At 46.1% G+C, this 19,768-nt stretch overlaps 1 protein-coding gene across 3 annotated transcripts in view; it reads right to left on the minus strand.

Annotated features, from left to right (window-relative positions):
- The window catches only part of LOC142652228 (KAT8 regulatory NSL complex subunit 1-like), a 55,199-nt gene that overhangs the window by 21,891 nt on the left and 13,540 nt on the right, over positions 1-19,768 (minus strand). For all 3 annotated transcript variants that reach the window (XM_075827832.1, XM_075827831.1, XM_075827830.1), the window contains exons 2-3: positions 13,056-13,200; positions 9,256-9,462 (exon numbers count right to left, since the gene is read on the minus strand). In XM_075827832.1, coding sequence (XP_075683947.1) covers positions 9,256-9,462; positions 13,056-13,200 — 352 coding nt within the window. The remainder of the gene's footprint in view (positions 1-9,255; positions 9,463-13,055; positions 13,201-19,768) is intronic.

Raw genomic sequence — 19,768 nt, forward strand, 5'->3', positions numbered from 1 at the left:
AAATCGGAGTTGCATTCTGGGAAGTACAGTCTTTAAACCAGGATATTCACATTCATAATGCAGGGGAACATTTCCTTACATCATAGGTGCTCAGCTAAGCTGCTGGGGGGGGGGGAGAAGTCTGTCCATAAACTTGCTGACCATTTACAATAATCAGCAGAATAGTGAGTGCAGCTCGAGTATAATACAGGCTATAACTCAGGATCAGTACAGGATAAGTAATGTAATGTATGTACACAGTGACTCCACCAGCAGAATAGTGAATGCAGCTCTGGAGTATAATACAGAATGTAACTCAGGATCAATACAGGATAAGTAATGTAATGTATGTACACAGTGACTCCACCAGCAGAATAGTGAATGCAGCTCTGGAGTATAATACAGGCTATAACTCAGGATCAGTACAGGATAAGTAATGTAATGTATGTACACAGTGACTCCTCCAGCAGAATAGTGAGTGCAGCTCTGGAGTATAATACAGGATATAACTCAGGATCAGTACAGGATAAGTAATGTAAGTACACAGTGACTCCACCAGCAGAATAGTGAGTGCAGCTCTGGAGTATAATACAGGCTGTAACTCTGGATCAGTACAGGATAAGTAATGTAATGTATGTACACAGTGACTCCACCAGCAGAATAGTGAGTACTGCTCTGGAGTATAATACAGGATGTAACTCAGGAACAGTAATGTCATGTATGTACACAGTGACTCCACCAGCAGAATAGTGAGTGCAGCTCTGGAGTATAATACAGGATGTAACTCAGGATCAGTACAGGATAAGTAATGTATGTATGTACACAGTGACTCCACCAGCAGAATAGTGAGCGCAGCTCTGGAGTATAATACAGGATATAACTCAGGATAAGTAATGTAATGTATGTACACAGGTGACTCCACCAGCAGAATAGTGAGCGCAGCTCTGGAGTATGGAATCAATACAAGAGGTGTGACATTCTAGTCTCTCTCAGAGCTGCAGCGAATATATCATCCACTATACTGTTCAGCATTACTTTCATTAAAAAGGAGTTGTAATTTTTCTTCCTCCCCCCAAATTAAGTACAGGGTTATAGTTTAAATAACCCAGCCCCCGCCTCCTTACAGAACAGCATTCTTTGCACTTTCAGTACCCCAGTAGGGAGTTACCACGAGACGCGAGTTCAGCAGCATGCAAGCCAACTGGAAAATAGCAGAATTCTGAATGCAGCTACATCTAAACTGGCGCTCATAAGGTGAAACTACACAATGCACCCCAGATAACTGAAAAGTGGCCCGACACCATTTATAGGACTCATGACCAGCAGTCCAACGCATAGGTTGCTTTTACAGCTGTGTAAACTGGACAATACTACAGATAGGCAATAGGAGCCACAGGAAACAAGTGACGCTGAAGGGCCACGACCCTGTGTCCACTATTTAATCCGTGGAATGACTCACTGTCTGAATACCGTAAGCAGCCGGCAAGCCAGCTTCAAATAAACAAACTGACCAGATGGTCCCTGTATTGCAGCAGTCCCTCTGGTTCTACCCGGAAGCCTGTAAACCCCCGGGTCACTCCAGCCAGCGCATAGTACAGAGGAAACTATCCGCTTGTTCTGCATTATTACAACCACATACAGTGCCACATAAAGGAATTCACCAAATGCCTCTTAAATGGTGGGATGCTGCTCGGGTGGATCCGTTCATTCACTAACCTCAAGTGCTTTTCTTATGCCACTGGATTCGATTTGGGCTAGTACAGAAGTGCACATTGACAAAGCTGCATGGAAATACATAAAGGTTCTGTCTGCGGCTTTATCCAGATAGTGGTTTTTTAATATTGCATATATTTGCTTTTCCAATTTTGGTTTAACAGAAGTGGGAGGGGGACATGGGAAGTGGGAGGGGGACATGGGAAGTGGGAGGGGGACATGGGACTTCTCATTAGAGGAGCAGTTTTATCATAATGTGAGGCTCAGGGGGTCTCACTCTTGTTTCTCATTGATTAAGGCCCCATGCACACGACCGTGCCCGCAATCACGGCCCGCGATTGCGGGCACGGCCAGCCGCTGACTGACAGCCGCATTTTCGGGCCGTGCTCCCTTACAAAGTATGGGAGCACGGCCCGCAAAATGCGAAAGAACGGACATGTTCCATAATTCCCGGAACATTTCCACGGCACTGACATCCTTCCGTAGTGCTACGGAAAGGTGTCAGTGTTCAATGAAAGTGAATGGCTCAGTTTTTGCGGATCGCAATTGCGGTCCGCAAAAACGGAGGTTTTTTGCTGTCGTGTGCATGGGGCCTAAGTCTATAAAATGCCAGGTCTACTGCATAGGTCAGGGATTCAGGAGGACTCTGCTTGTCCTAGATGTAGGATGCTTATCTATAGGACCGTATTGGAGGGGTGTACGGTGTTACCCTGCTGGATGACCTGAAAATGTGCATGTTTTTTTCAGTATTTTAGGGGACACCGTAGATTACCGTCAAACGTGTCTATATCCCGCATGCTGTCAAGCTAGGAAAAGCTTAGCCATTCACTGGATCAAACCTCCTCCTACAGTAACTGAACTTATAGTCAAAGTGATTATCATCAACATCAGGTTGGAAAATGGGGTATAAAATATCTGCTTTGTTGCAGGATGTAAGGTCTAGTTATTACTTGATTTGTAGGACACAAACACACACACACACACACACACATATATATGCATATACACACACACACACACACACATATATGCATATACACACACACACACACACACACGCATATACACACACACACATATGCATATACACACACATATATATATATATATATATATATATATATGCATATACACACACACACACATATATGCATATACACACACACACACACATATATATATGCATATACACACACACACACATATATGCATATACACACACACACACACACACACACACATACACACACATATATATATATATATATATATATATATATGCATATACACACACACACACACACACACACATATATATGCATATACACACACACCACACACACATGCATATACACACACACACACATATGCATATACACACACACACACATATATATGCATATACACACACACCACACACACATGCATATACACACACACACACACACACACATGCATATACACACACACACACACACACACATATATATATGCATATACACACACACACATATATATGCATATACACACACACACATATATATGCATATACACACACACACACACATATATATGCATATACACACACACATACACACACATACACCTGTGTGGTTATAAGTTTGGACATGCTATGGTCCTCCTAGTATGGGCAGTCCTGATAGTCGATTGTTAAAGGGTAGTAACTAAACGTTCAAACTTCTGACATGTTATAGTGACATGTCAGAAGTTGGGTTTGGTGGGGGCCCGAGCGCTGAGCCGCTTCGCTTCTGTTCGGCTTTTTCCGGAAACCAATGTATCGGAGTACGGACGCAATAGTAAGTCTATGAGCCCGTCCTCCGATACATCGGCTTTCCAGAAAGAGCCGATCAGAAACTAAGCGGCTCAGCGCTCACTTCTGCCGCTTCGTTTTAACGATTGGTGGGGGTCTCAGAGCTTGGACCCCCACCAAAACTTCTGACATGTCCCTATAACAGGTCAGAAGTTTGTTGAACGCTTCGTTACTCGTGAATGCATTGGTCCGCCACATGTCTAAATAATACTAAGGACTCATAATACTTTTCTGTTCTTATATAAATGGTTGCTATCTGTAGGCTGGTTTTGTAAACCATGTTAAAAAAAAACCTTCATGTATTTAGTCTGCACCGTCATTACAGCAACGTGTGAATGTACTTTAATAGGGGATGAGAGAAAGTACCGCGATAAGCAAAAATTAAAGTCAGACCCCACTCCTGATAACTTTCCCATCCGAGTAGCATAAAACACATCCCTCCCCTAACAATTATGTGAACGGCTTGAAATGCCATCAGAAAGATCATTAAACAAAAACCTGGAAAACAGCGTAAAGTCCTGTAGTGAACTTTAAACTACAACCATCCCCTCATGACTCCAGCCGTGTGACAGTCAGACGTCAGCGGGTTACTGCCGGGCTGCAGGATAAACAATTGTGACGAGACTAATGCCAAGATGTGGGTCTAATACCCAGGGGTAACCTAAGGTGAGGAGACAGACAGTCAGCCTACATAGACCCCCCCCCCCCCCCCGACAGGGATGAGGACGCCACCGTACAGAGAAGCGCAGCACGCAGAATAAAGTCTGAGGATAATGAAACCAAAAAAAGGTCATTCTGCGAGTCACCGGAGACCTTCAATAAAGGATTAATAATATCTTTACTACAACTCATCATACAATCTAATGTCACCGGGATCCTACGTTAAAGGGGTACACCAGGACATTGTGGACGTATCCTTTGGACTGGTCATCAATGACTTACAGGTGGGAGCCCGACCTCCAAAACCCCACCGATCAGAGGTGTAAAGAGGCGGCTGCGCCCGTGTAAGTGCAGCGTCCACTTCACCGTCTAAATAGGCAGAGCGACGCCTTCAAGTGGCTGCATCACCCCCCCCCCCCTCTGTGATGATGGATGAGGGTCCCGGAGTTCAGACTCCATCTATCACACGTTAATGACCCATCCCCAGTAGATCGTAATATAGAAACAACCAATGCAGCAGAGATCCGGTGGTCACTTTTCTGCTTCAGGCTCTATTTGCACTTCCGTCAGGTTTCTGCTGCATTATTCTACCTAGTAAATGAACAGTAACTTGACGGACTCGCTAAGTCAGTACCGGATACAAAATAAAAACATCACTATGACTGATCCAGTCACAGAAAACAACCCACTGCGGAGCAGTCCTTACATAACAGACGTCACCGATGCAGCAGTAGACTTTAGTGTGACTCAGCAGTTTAGGATTTACTGCAGCTTCCTTATTGGGGTTTATATAGGAGAACGAGCACCACATCTACAAGGTCCACCGTTTGGGTCTGTTAAATGGGACAATCTTATTTCTGCTGAATTTCTTAGTTTATTGTAAGATTCTATCCCTCTATCCTGTTCAGGAACGAAGAAGTTGACATGCGGGACCCTCACATCTGACTGCGCACAAACACGGATCCTGCAATAGTCTGTAGCGTTTGATCATACTCTTGCTTGTCTATGCATTTTACTCAATACCTCAAATATCAGACTATTAAAGTAGATGAGAAACAGAGCGAGGCATGAGAACCTTCAATTGAAGGAAAATTCCAGACAAAACCACAATCTGTTGTGCGCTGGCAGGACTGGGGTGTGGAGCGTGGGGAAACGCCCCGTTCTTCACCCTCAACGCCCGCAAAGTTGTACTGTCTTTCCTGGTCAGATTCCCAGGTCGCTAACACTGGAATAGTCACTGATTGCTACAGCGCACCAGTTGCCAAAGGGCCAGCAATGTAGCCAGGGGTCGTCAATGGATTAGTAGCAAGAAAGCAGCAAGAGGGAGGATGAGAAAAAACAGGAGGCAGGCCGATAGTGGGCAGGCCGATAGTGGGCAGGCCGATAGTGGGCAGGCCGATAGTGGGCAGGCCGATAGTAGATACCAGAAGTAAAAACACACGAACCAAGTGACAAATCCAAAAAGGCAAGACAAACGTAATCCAAGAACAAGGCCGAGTTCCAGATCAATCATGTAAAATAGCAATCAGAACAAGGATATACCTGGATATGCAGGCGAGGAGTGAAGGCTCAAGTCCCTACATAGATCACCAGCCGTGACGTGGAGCGCCGGTTGGCCCTGTAATCTGATGCTGCCGGCCATGACGAGGAGGAGGGCAGCGCCTGAAGACAAGAGCCAAAGAGGGGGCGTCTGGTTGCTTAAAAGTAGGGTGGAGTTGGGGCCGCTCTATCAACCCCTCAGGGCATGTACAAGGTATAACACAGTATCAGTAATGTCTGGAGTGTTACGCAGTCTGACAGGTCATGGAGTTGACAGACAGCCCCGGTGAGGGTACATGATATGAGACAGCCCCGGTGAGGGTACATGATATGAGACAGCCCCGGTGAGGGTACATGATATGAGACAGCCCCGGTGAGGGTACATGATATGAGACAGCCCCGGTGAGGGTACATGATATGAGACAGCCCCGGTGAGGGTACATGATATGAGACAGCCCCGGTGAGGGTACATGATATGAGACAGCCCCGGTGAGGGTACATGATATGAGACAGCCCCGGTGAGGGTACATGATATGAGACAGCCCCGGTGAGGGTACATGATATGAGACAGCCCCGGTGAGGGTACATGATATGAGACAGCCCCGGTGAGGGTACATGATATGAGACAGCCCCGGTGAGGGTACATGATATGAGACAGCCCCGGTGAGGGTACATGATATGAGACAGCCCCGGTGAGGGTACATGATATGAGACAGCCCCGGTGAGGGTACATGATATGAGACAGCCACTGGTGAGGTGTAGAAGAGCGCCGCTGGCTGGGAACTTATTGAAAGCAATGGGACTAATGTGCATGTCTCAGAGACCTTGGAGCTCACGATACTTACCACGCATGTAAGGCGCATATTTGGACTTTACCATAAACTAAGGATTATGTTTTCCGCGTTACCTTTTCTTCTTTCTTGATTGAGCGCAGCTTTGTTAGACACCGTTACTGAACAGCACAAACATTTGATTATAGCACACTTCATGGCCACCTGTGGATATCCAGCGGTTTTTGCTCCATTCCTGCTGCACAAAACTCAACTTACATATTTTAGTAGGTCTATGGGCCAAACACACAATCTACGATCAGAATACGTAGAATAAATTGACGTGCTGTGGATTTGAAGAAGTTTTACTGCAGAACGCATTTTGCACAGCTTTTCTGCATCTTCCCCCCCCCCCCCCCCCCCCCGCAGCATGTGGCTGAGTTGCAAAATCTCATTTACACTGTTGCTACTGAAAATGATGCAGAACTTCCGCACAGAACTCCAATGTGGAAATTCTGCAGTATTTACGCTACGTGGGAGCCCAGCTTAAATATTCCACACACCTAAATCTGGGTCAGTGTACAAATGTCCTATTTTATTTTTGCAGATTATGTAACAGCAGTAAGAATTGTCACTATCGTAGCGGAAATGCCTCAAAGTCTGACATTCAGTCAAATAACTATGTTCCCGGTATTTACTCCCCTGCTTGTGTACACTGAACACGTGGCTTCTCTCCCCTCTGCCCCTTCCTGAAGTGTATAGGATGTCTCTGGAGGGATGAGGTTTCACATGCTGGGCAGCAGATGTTGTTAGATTCTGCACTACCCTAGCAGACAGTGAGTAATTACAGCACTACCTTATATCTTGTAATAGAGGAGCATGCAGGCAGCTGTAAATACAGGCAATGTCTGTTTGAGGGGAGAAGAATCATGGGAACTGTAGTTCTTTACATGGTAATCCTGCCATCATCAAAACAACCGTGCACAGAGCGGAGCAACAGAATGAAAAATAATTACTTCAGAGCTACGGAGGCATCTTGTGAGCATTTGTCGTAAGCTCGGAAAACACCTGGCGGTTCCAATAAAGCAACTACAAATGAGGCCAATGATCGCATGCAGGCAACGTTAACCCTTCCTTATACACCAGAGCGGAGCTCATCTAGTCCATGTGCAGGTTTACATGGCATTTAAAAAGATAATCTACTTTGTGAAAACCGGAAATTTGACATTATCTTCCGACCTATACCTTGTAACACCGCTATGCCATCATAACGCTGCGGGCTTTAACCCTTTCCCGTCGCTTCACCGGCAATTTACGTTGGGAAAGGGCATTTAAATATGGCGCCCGCTCAGAAGCAGAGTGGGCGCAATATCTGCCAGGTCTTTGCTCTGTTACACAGTGGCAATGACTGTGATCAAAAAAAATCTTTTGATCGCGAGCACTTAACCCCTCAGATGCCGGTGCCAGATGTGACCACCGGCATTCTGAAGGGTTTTTACTGTCCCTTTGGCTTCGGGGGCCGGTGTACTCCTCTAGCAGCTGGGGAGTCCTGTGAACGCTCCCAGCCCTGCTATAGGAAAATGCTATTGAGACCGGCCTGTGGCAGTTCTCAATAGCAATGCACGGATTTTGCCATAGACTGCAATATTGTGATATTGCAGTCTATGGCATAATCTTAAGGATCGCAGGTTCGCGCCCCCTCGGGGGGCTAGAGTATATGGGAAAAAAAGTAGTAAAAAAAACAAAAAACGTTTTTTTTAGAAAAATATAAACCCTTTAAAATCGCCCCCCTTTCCATAGATCAGATATAAAAACAAACAATAATAAACAAACATTTTAGGTATCACCTGGTCCGAAAATGCCCGAACTGTAAAAATATTTATCCAATACGGTGAACAGATTTTTTTTGCCACTTCAACCCGCCCAAAAAAAATTTCATAAAAAGTGATCCAAATGGCCGACATTCCCCAAAATTATATTCATAAAAACATCTTCCCACGTACAAAAAGATCGTACTGACCCGCAGAATAAAGATAACGTGTCATTTTCACCGTACAGTGAACGCTGTACAAACGAAATCCATAAGAAAATGGAGGAACTGCTGTTTTTTCCCAGTTTCACAGATTTTTTTTTCCAGCTTCCCAAGACATCACATAATATTTAGGGTATGTGCACACACACTAATTACGTCCGTAATTGACGGACGTATTTCGGCCGCGAGTACCGGACCGAACACAGTGCAGGGAGCCGGGCTCCTAGCATCATACTTATGTACGATGCTAGGAGTCCCTGCCTCTCCGTGGAACTACTGTCCCATACTGAAAACATGATTACAGTACGGGACAGTTGTCCTGCAGCGAGGCAGGGACTCCTAGCATCGTAGATAAGTATGATGCTAGGAGCCCGGCTCCCTGCACTGTGTTCGGTCCGGGACTTGCAGCCGAAATACGTCCGTTAATTACGGACGTAACTAGTGTGTGCACATACCCTAAATAGTACCATTAGAAAGTACAACTTGTCCCGTAAAAATTAAAGCCCTCATAAGGCCGTGGCAACGAAAAAGTAAAAAAATATAAAATAAATAAAGTCATGACCTTTTGAAGGCGAGGAGGGAAAAAAAAAAAAAAAACATAAAAGCTGATATTTGTCTGGTCCTGAAAGGGTTAAAAGGGATTCTCTCACGAGACACATTTATGGCAGAACACACTGTGGGTAGAAAAACAACAAACTAAAATCCTACCAGAAATACTACAAGACACCAACCTGTTTGTCTGAACTGTGCGGAGCCGGGGTGGGAGTGCTAGAGGAGGCTGCACGTGGATTGCCCCCAGTTAGGGCTTTGATGACAGACGGGTAACACGAGGAAGAAGGCAACCGGCTGCCCCTACTATTCAGCACTGCGGAGGGTCCTGCTGACTGGCGCGGCATCGGGTCTTCACTCTGTGGGGGGTCCCCGAGGACAACACTTCCCTGAAACAACATAATGTAATGTCACAACACATAATCGTAGCTACGTACCATCTCACCGTCCCTAATGCACCCGACTGGGGTGTCTGCTCTGCAGAAAAATACATTGCTAAATCTCTACAGGAACACTCAACAGCTAGAGATGGGCATGAATACTAGGCAGCTGTCTGAACGGACGTGGGCACCGCCAAGCAAAATAGAGAACAGAAAAAAGGACCTTGGGTAGAAAAGTTGTCAGAACCAAAAGGATGAGGAGCTTGAGTTTTATGATACTTAATCACCACATTAGCATATTAGTTATGGTCTCTGATTAAGGGCTTATTCAGACAAGCGTGTAACTCGTCCGTAAAACGGCCATTAAAACAGCCGTCACACGGACTCATGTATTTCAATGGGGCCGTTCACACGGCTGTTTCATCGGAGAGCATGAATCGTCCCTGCGTTTTCACTCCCCCCTCCGTAGACTCGTATGAGGGATTTGTGATGACGCGTCCCGCATGGGGGCACCTCGGACGTGATAGATGGCCGTTTTTCACGTCCGAGGTTTCCCACGCTCGCCTGAATGTATCCTAACAATCTTACGTACATAAAACAATGTATATGATCCAGCAGCAACCTCCAGTGTGAGGACAGACAGGCAGAGATCATGGGCACGCATCAATGTTTCGTCATTTCCTCCACATACGGGATGTAACAATCTTACCACGGCGGAAATAAAAGGGTCGTCAGTGCTCAATATGTAATATACCCTAAGCCGAAAGTGATCGCTATATAGTGGCATGCATTTTCACGCACTCGCAAAGCACTTTTTTTAATGGAATTTATGTGCAAATCGCGAACAGATGTGCATCCGTGCGCAGTGCATGGTGTCCACGTACCCATTGACTTTAATGGGCGCTCAGGTGCACGAATACGCACCAATATAGGTCATGCAGTGAGTTTCACGCAGCGGACTCTGGCTCTCGTGTGAACGGCCCCATTGAAATCAATGGGTCCGTGTGCTGTGCGTGATATCCACGCACGAGTTTAGCGTTTGTGTGAATGGGCCCTTAGGCTCTGTTCACATCTGCATCGTGGTTTTCATCATAAACGACACCATGATGCAGTGTTGGACGAGTCATACGACGGAAACCACTGGTGCCAGACGTAGCCTATTGACTTATTTTTGAGTCTGACATTATGACAAATGCAGCGCTATTGTTCAAGCTGCGACCGACGCTCTAATCAGAGCCTGTAACCTAAAATGTGAACACAGCCTAAAGCTCTGCCTACAAATCACATTTAAACACTACGTTCGGTGTATGCGCTTGGAAAAGTCCTGACAGACTAAAAAGGTACCCACGGGGGGGGGGCTCCATTGACCCAACAGATGCCAAAGGAGGGTTCTGTTTTTTTTACTGTAATCGCAAAGTAGAGTACGCTATACCATACAGAGGGATCGAGTGTTCACAGTGGAACCCTATAGGAGACGTAAGTTTTTGCAGTGGCATACAGGACAGCCTTCCGTCAGAGGTATACACTGGGAAATACGTGACCTATACCTCTGACGTGATGTGAGCAGAGCCTCAATCCTATCCGCAGAGCTTTGATCTTAGAGAGCTTATCGTGTGTTTACATGCAGCTGGTCTACGGATGAAGAATGTGTATACAGACTTGCACCTGGGTAAAAGACAAGAACATTTGACTTTCTTCTGAAGGACCCCTTTAAATCATGCGGTTGTACATTTGCACCTAATGAAGGCAAATGTGAGTCAGCTGCAGACGACTCTGACCCCCGGGCTGTAAATGTGTTACGAAGCGTGCACGGTGAACAGTTCGCTTTCTATGCTTAGCATATGTATGGGCCCCTTACTCTGCAAAACGGAAGCCAATTATGAGGATGCACTCACCACGGAGACTCAAGAGGCTGCAGACGTTCCCATGTAATAAGCTGGGCAGAGCATCAGCCACTGCCGTCTACAAGAAACTCGCGCTCTATATTTAGATGCTCTGACCGCTCCGTGTAATAAGATAGATTGCTGCTGAATCACCTCACTAGCACCCCGAGCCCGATTATACAGCATCTCCATTTCTCAGAAACCAATGCCAGACACAACTTACTAGTATGTGAAGTACCACGATCAATACAGAGCCTGTCAACAGGGGAATAGCCTGAAATGCAAATGAAAGCTCTAGAAAAAAGAAAGTCTTCTCAGAACAGTCCGGTGTCATAAGTGCGACATGCCGCTGCTTAGTCAGAAAGGGGGGCAGAGTCTTATATGATCTTCAGTGATCGATTATTGGTCAGTGCTACAGTAAACTAAATGCACATAGATCTGTTATATGGTACTAAGCTGGGTGTAAATGTAACGATCGCCCCTTAAGAGCTTATTAATAATGTCCTGTGCCCCCGCCAACCCCATCAATGATCTAATACTGTAACAATGTTGCTCATGCATCGGATTGTTTTTGATTTAATCATTCCAACATTGGGCTGTATTCACACAAGCGTATTGAAATATGCATAAAAGATTTGGATTTGTGTTTATTGGTTGGGTTTGGAAGATCTGTTTTTGTCTGTATTTAGGTCTTACGTCACCTTTGTGGCATCCCTCATCACATATACAACTGACAATGCAGGTTTAGAAGGAGGACACAATATAATCTCCAAAAGAGCAGGACGCACTTAGCATGTAGACAATATAGAAATACAGCCATATAAAGATACAGCTGAGCGAGTAGGTCCGTGACTAACACTCCTCCATACCTAGGACCTACGCTATACGGAGGGTAAATTCATAACAGAGAACGAGCCCTTGGAGCTTGTTGAACTTTTGGTATTTTTCTTCCAAAAGACCGTGCTAGCGACAAAGCCGACTATGGTGGTGACAGATGTAGCTTAGACTTCAGACTCCCCTCAGTGGTAATATGGGTGAAGCAGTAGTCTGAGACCCTTCCCTATGTTGGTGCCAAAGGGCACAGGGACTAGACCCTATTTGCAATAAAAGCAGTTGTGGTAGTCATCGGATCGCTGCAGGTCTGGCTTCTATAACCCCAGCGATGAGCCGTTTTTTGCTGCAGAAGCCGCATTTTGCTATAAACTTCCCATAAATGTCTGACCGTCTTATGAATGGATGGTCCAGGTCTTCTACGTTTTCAACAAAGCATGGGAGATAAGTGGCTGCCATATATATGCCAACTTATCTCCATAGAATCCAACCTGTGGAGTCTGGCTACTAGAGGAGAGCGTCTACAGACTTCTGAAGCAAGCCTCCCACGCGTTTCACCTAGTAGATGCATGCAAGGCTCAGGTGGATCAGATAGATGTCGAGAATAAAAATCATGCATGTGCAAAACAAGCGATCCCTTATACCAAATAAAGGCCACAGAAAAGGCATCCAACTAGGAACATTTAAGCCGCACAAATTTTTTTTTTAGGATTTACTGCTGACAATTTCAGGTCTGTAGAGACAGGTTGAATAATTCTCATCTGAAGTCTTCTACATCACCCAGTTCTGACAATCTTCTAGTGTCACTCGTATCTGACACTGCACATTACATTTACTGCCCCCTATCACAGCATTACCGAAACAGACGAAGGCAGTAATGCTCGTTACCTTAGTACATCGGATCTGTTTGTAGATCTCCGTCTGTTGCCTTATCCGAAATTCTAGGTCAGAAACCTGAGCCTGTAACCATGTCCACCGACAAATAATAGCCGCCCGCTCCATCGCCCACCTCCATTCTGCATGCGGATTAGACCTGCGGAGAAACACGACATTCCTGATCATTCTGTTATACGCCAGTGGTTCATTATAATTAACATTGTGTCTAACAGGGGAAAAGAGATATCCGGAACAGAAGCAGCATAAACCCCACGGGTACAACCAACGCCAAACATGCTCAGAAAAAAGGAACAAGTCCCGTAATTACGAAGGTACGACAGTTTTTCATCCATCCATAAATACGAATCCGTAGCCATCCACAACTTATCCGCAAATACGGAACAGTGTCTGCAAATATGGCCCGTAGTGTATCTGTGTATACGGATCCGCAAAAAGACAACCAGATGATGTGCAACATCTGCAAGCCTGGCGTCACCTAGCTATGCTTCCGTAATTACAGACTGCTACGGGGGTACATACGTTGCAGTCTAATTACAGATGCGCACATAGACTATGGGGAGTTTGTGCCGTAATTACGGACAATAGGACATGTTCTATATTTTACTGATCCTTTCTATGGAACAGGCACCCATTCATACAAATATGGAAAAGGTGCCCATAACCCATAGAAGTGAATTACGGATGAAAAATACGGTCGGGTGTGTGGGGTCTAAGATAGGTCTTACAGCAGTTGTCAGCACGGTCCATACACACAACGCTATGTTCTCCCTCGCTTCCATTCAAAAACTGGACAAAGCTCTGTTGGCTCCGTCACACAACGGATAGCCTGGCACCCAACGAACCACAATGACTTATAACGGGATTTATTGGGCTCCGGCGCGTTGTCCGCTGTTGCGACAGGAAAACTAGCCCTATTTTACCTGTAAAATACGACAGAATGAACTGGAATATAAACTTGCAGTAAATCTCCGCTAACCACTTTAGCCACTGTTCACACAGTTTTTTTGGAGGCAGAAAATTCTGTTTGGAATTTTGATCTGCCTGCACGCCGTTTGCCACGTTTTTCATGCCCATTGAAGCGCCACGGGCAAAAACGTAGTGAAATATGCTCTCTCTGCCTCCGATTGATATCAATGCGAGGTCAGAGACATAACACGCCCAAAGATAGGGCAGGTCACTTGTTCCCACGAGCGGGGAAAAAAACCATCTCCACCTTCAATCAATAAGGCATTTTCGGACGTTTTTTGGTGCGTTTTCCGACACTGTTTCTGCGTCAAAAAACGGTGTGAACTGGGCCTTAGACTTAATATCTGCTGACCTGTAAAATCATCGCTCAATGCAGAGAGTCTCAGAACCCTTATGAACGTGATTCAGACGACACAAGTAAGAATAGTAATCAGCCTAGAGAAACTAGGAGTTAACACCGCCACACGCCGGCTCCCCAATGTCTGCATCTTCACAGTAAAGGACGATTATCTTCGTACCGTTGTGATAAATTCATTGTCCTACAGTTTTGCGGGAAGGTAATACGGCAGCTCAGTGCAGGGTGAAATTACAGCACGAAGCTCCACCGCTCTATTTCCCGGAAAGTGCGACGAGAACAGAGGGTGCGTTATAAATAAAACGACACAATTAACAGAGGGGGGTAAAGAACGGTGCGACACATCGGCACAGCGTAGATATATCTGACCATTAAGGCAGCTCTGTTCAAATCACGTCTGAGCCTGGTGCCAGATGTTTATGTCGATAGTATGGTCCGACGTATGGCACTATATAGGCATACCGCGCCAGGTCACTCACAGGCTCCAATGTTAAAAACCGTACACCCCGCGGTATATGTTTTTTTGCGGGATAGAGAAATGTAGTCAAATCTGCTTTCCTATACAGACATAAATAAAATAAAACACTCCTCGTTTCCCTTTAAAAACAATATGTCTTAGGCTCTGTGCACACTGCATTTTGCAGCGTACGTCGGAGGTATATGTTGGGAGATACGGGGCAGTAGTTTTGTTTTTTTTACTGGTCTCCGCAGTCTACTACGCTAATCCATACCTTATTTTTGGTGGTGTACGGACATTTACCACCCTGACAGACCGAAGAGAGATACTTTTGGCCTATAAATACGCCGGGAGCTTTATATGTTACACATCCACTGCACCCCCCAGTATTCAGAGCCTTAAGCTACACAGGGGTTTTCTGATTTTAAGAAAATAAATCTCACTTAGTTAATGTTGTCCAGTTTTCTAATATACTTAGAATTCCCCTCAACTGTAAAGATTTTTGTTTGCCGTCACTGGATACGATTGTAGCAAACCCTCAGCGGAGAACAGGACAACGATTTTACTGCATTTCCCCCTAAGCCTAAAAACAAAATGTTCTCACACACTGACAGCAAGTACAGATCTTGAAATGGTAAGGAATAGAAACACAATGTATATAAGAAAGGTGACTAATCATTGTATAAACACGCAGGGAGTTCATCTTCACTTGCATAAAATGTAAAAACCCGTTAAGGGGAGTTCACACCGTTTTTAGACGCGTTTACGCCTCTGACCTCCCATTGACATCAATGGGAGGAAGGGAGAGCGTATTTCGCTGCTTTTTTTTGCCTACAAGCATCTGCCTCCAAACGGAATTTTGAGGCAGATTTTCCGCCTGCAAAAAAAACTCAGTGTGAACCCAGCCTTAAAGAGGCTCTGTCACCAGATTTTGCAACCCCTATCTGCTATTGCAGCAGATCGGCGCTGCAATGTAGATTACAGTAACGTTTTTATTTTTAAAAAACGAGCATTTTTGGCCAAGTTATGACCATTTTTGTAGTTATGCAAATGAGGCTTGCAAAAGTCCAAGTGGGCGTATTTAAAAGTAAAAGTCCAACTGGGCGTGTATTATGTGCGTACATCGGGGCGTGTATTATGTGCGTACATCGGGGCGTGTTTACTTCTTGTACTAGCTGGGCGTTCTGATGAGAAGTAACATCCTCTTCTCTTCACAACGCCCAGCTTCTGGCAGTGCAGATCTGTGACGTCACTCACAGGTCCTGCATCGTGTCAGACGAGCGAGGACACATCGGCACCAGAGGCTACAGATGATTCTGCAGCAGCATCAGCGTTTGCAGGTAAATCGATGTAGCTACTTACCTGCAAACGCTGATGCTGCTGCAGAATCAACTGTAGCCTCTGGTGCCGATGTGTCCTCGCTCGTCTGACACGATGCAGGACCTGTGAGTGACGTCACAGATCTGCACTGCCAGAAGCTGGGCGTTGTGAAGAGAAGAGGATGTTACTTCTCATCAGAACGCCCAGCTAGTACAAGAAGTAAACACGCCCCGATGTACGCACATAATACACGCCCCGATGTACGCACATAATACACGCCCAGTTGGACTTTTACTTTAAACACGCCCGGTTGGACTTTTGCAAGCCTCATTTGCATAAATACAAAAATGGTCATAACTTGGCCAAAAATGCTCGTTTTTTAAAAATAAAAACGTTGCTGTAATCTACATTGCAGCGCCGATCACATGCAATAGCAGATAGGGGTTGCAAAATCTGGTGACAGAGCCTCTTTAAGGCTTCAGTCACATCTGCACTAGGGCTCCGTGCCGACGGAGCCCGATAGACAAGCGGAAACCATAGGTTTCCGTTTCAATCACCATAGATTTCAATGGTGACTGATCCGGTGCAAAAGGTTTCCGTTTGTCTCCGTTGTGCAGGGGTTCCGCCGTTTTGACGGAATGAATAACGCAGTCGACTACGGCATAGATTGCATCAAAACGACGGAACCCCTGCACAACAGACAAACGGAAACCATTGGCACCGGATCCGTCACCATTGAAATAAATGGTGATGGAAACGGAAACCTATGGTTTCCATTTGTGTCCGTCAGGGCTCCGTTCCAACGGGAAGCTCCGACGGAATGTCGGAACGGAGCCCTGACGCAGGTGCGAACAAAGCCTTAGAGAGGATCTGTCACTAGTTTATTAATTCCCTATCTCCTAACTAATCTAATAGGCGCTATGATGCCGATATCTACGGCGTAATTTGTCTAAATATGCTAATTTGCTATACTTGCCAAAAGGGAGGTGACTTTACTCTGGGCAGGGTAATGTTTTCTGTATGACCCTGTCCAATCAGCATAATTCAGGTCTCCCCCTTCCCTGCCCAGCAACACAGCGTGATCATATAGTATACAGCTTCCATTCCCAACTGTTTTCAAGTACTGATACCTCCGGTTGTGTCACAGCTAGAGCTGTGATCCTGTTACATGAAATATTAGAATCTCATCTTTCATATGCCCCCAGAACCGCTGTTGTAGGTGGTCCACAGCCAGAGATCTGGCTATTTGAAGTGATGCCCCCTTCCCTCCAGCCTCAGTCTCTCACACTGTGTGAAGCAGCTTCATGCTGATTGGACAGCGGAGCTCCACCTCAGCAGAATCGCTGGCGGTGACACCCATTTCGCTAGTATAGACTCATTTGCATAGAGAAAAAAAACTCATAACTTATATAGTTACGTAGTTGGTACGGTCGAAAAAATGCATATGTCCATCAAGTTCAACCAAGGGATAGGAAAAAGGGACGGGATGAAACATTTCTACACATTGACATAGGAGCGGATATTTTTTTCATTCTAGTAAATTATCTAATTTCCTAGAATGAAAAATTATCCTGCGGCCGGCTCACAGTGAACGATTGTCGCCTCTGGAGATTGAACCTTTTTTTCTCCAGTCGGAGGGAGCACACCCTTGTTTTTTGAGGGGGTTTACATGGAACAGGATCTCACCATATTTTTTGTATGTGCCATTGTTCATATATTTATACAAATTAATCATGTCGTGTCCCCCCCCCCTAAGGTCTTCACACAACAGGGTCCGAGTGTCGGCTGATAAAATCGGACGTTTTTCCCGGCCGGTTTGCATCCGTTCCGATTGGGGCCGTGTTGCCGATTTTAACCCATTTTGTATCAGGTTTTTTTTCACAGTCCGTTTTAAAATCTGATGCATTTCATTTGTAAATTTTTACCACACACTGCCCTCTAGATACTGCCACAGCCCCCCTGTAGGTAGTGGCACACAGCCCCCCCCCCCTGTAGGTAGTGGCACACAGCCCCCCCCCCCTGTAGGTAGTGGCACACAGCGCCCCCTGTAGGTAGTGGCACACAGCCCCCCCCCCCCTGTAGGTAGTGGCACACAGCCCCCCCCCCCCCTGTAGGTAGTGGCACACAGCCCCCCCCCCCTGTAGGTAGTGGCACACAGCCCCCCCCCCCTGTAGGTAGTGGCACACAGCCCCCCCCCTGTAGGTAGTGGCACACAGCCCACCCCCCTGTAGGTAGTGGCACACAGCCCCCCCCCCTGTAGGTAGTGGCACACAGCCCCCCCCCCTGTAGGTAGTGGCACACAGCCCCCCCCCCTGTAGGTAGTGGCACACAGCCCCCCCCCCCTGTAGGTAGTGGCACACAGCCCCCCCCCCCTGTAGGTAGTGGCACACAGCCCCCCCCCCCTGTAGATTCCATGTGAATTCAAATTTGACCAGCCGCATTATACGCATATAAATGGTGTTTTCGCAACCCTGTTTATAGACTACGGAAAATTTCCGCAGAGTTTTTTCCATCACGGAAATAAGTAGGATGCTACTATTTTAGACCGAAACAGGAGTGGCCCCACTGAAAGACAATAGGGCTAATCCTCGTTCGGATCTGCTGCACAACCGCTTCAAAGCCAACGTGTGAACAGGGCCTATTCTGGATCGGTGTGATACCAAATACGTTTGTGGACAGAAGGCTTAAGGGGAGCTTTACATGTAATTCCACATAACGTAAACACTGCGGAATTCTGTGCGGAAATTCCGCAGCATTTACAGTAGCAGCAAAGTGGATGAGATTCCGGAAATCGTACGCTCACACTGCGGAAAACGTTGATAAACTGACATGCGGTGTGGAATTTAAATCCTTAGCATGTGAATTTAAGCCACGTTTTAGTTGCTTTTCTGCTGCGGATTTTCCCCATTGAATTTTATGATGCAAAATCTGCAACAGAAAGTTAACTGTTGCGACATATTCGCGGCGATTACGCCGCAAATCAACTGCGGAAAAAAACCAAAAACATACTTACCCAGAACGCCCTCCTTCCTGCAGTCCAGCCTCCTGGGAGGACTGTGCATCCCATGTGATGCAGTCGGCTGTACCGGACTGCGACGGAGGAAAGCGTTGCGATTAAACAACCTACGCAAGTATGAGCCGTTTGGGCAGTGGAAACTGCCCAAAAAAAAAACGCAACGTGGTGGTGCGGTTTTCGGACGGAATGTACTGTGGGTTCCAGGTTGGATAAGCTGCGTGGAACCCGGCCTTCGTAGTAGAATTCAATTTTTTGAAAACCCCATGCTACAATAACACGTTTAAAGGGATTGTCTCACAACAGACATCATGCATTTCCACAGGATATGGGACCTGCATCTAGCTGAAGAACGTGGGTCCCTCAACCCAGTCACCGCCTGGCGAGGCGGCCGCTGCATCGAAGTGGTGAAGTTGTTTGGGATTCTGGAAACTGCAGAGCTCGCTGTGCTACGCAGTTTCCATAACTCCTATTAATTTCAATGGGAGTTACAGAAACCGTGTAGCTCAGCTGTTTCCAGAAACTCTGACCACCTTCACCGCCTCGATGTCTAGCCCTTTCAATATTGTCCCGCGATACTTTTTGACAGTCAA

This window comes from Rhinoderma darwinii, chromosome 5 (genome assembly GCF_050947455.1).
Source record: "Rhinoderma darwinii isolate aRhiDar2 chromosome 5, aRhiDar2.hap1, whole genome shotgun sequence".
NCBI lineage: Eukaryota > Metazoa > Chordata > Amphibia > Anura > Rhinodermatidae > Rhinoderma > Rhinoderma darwinii.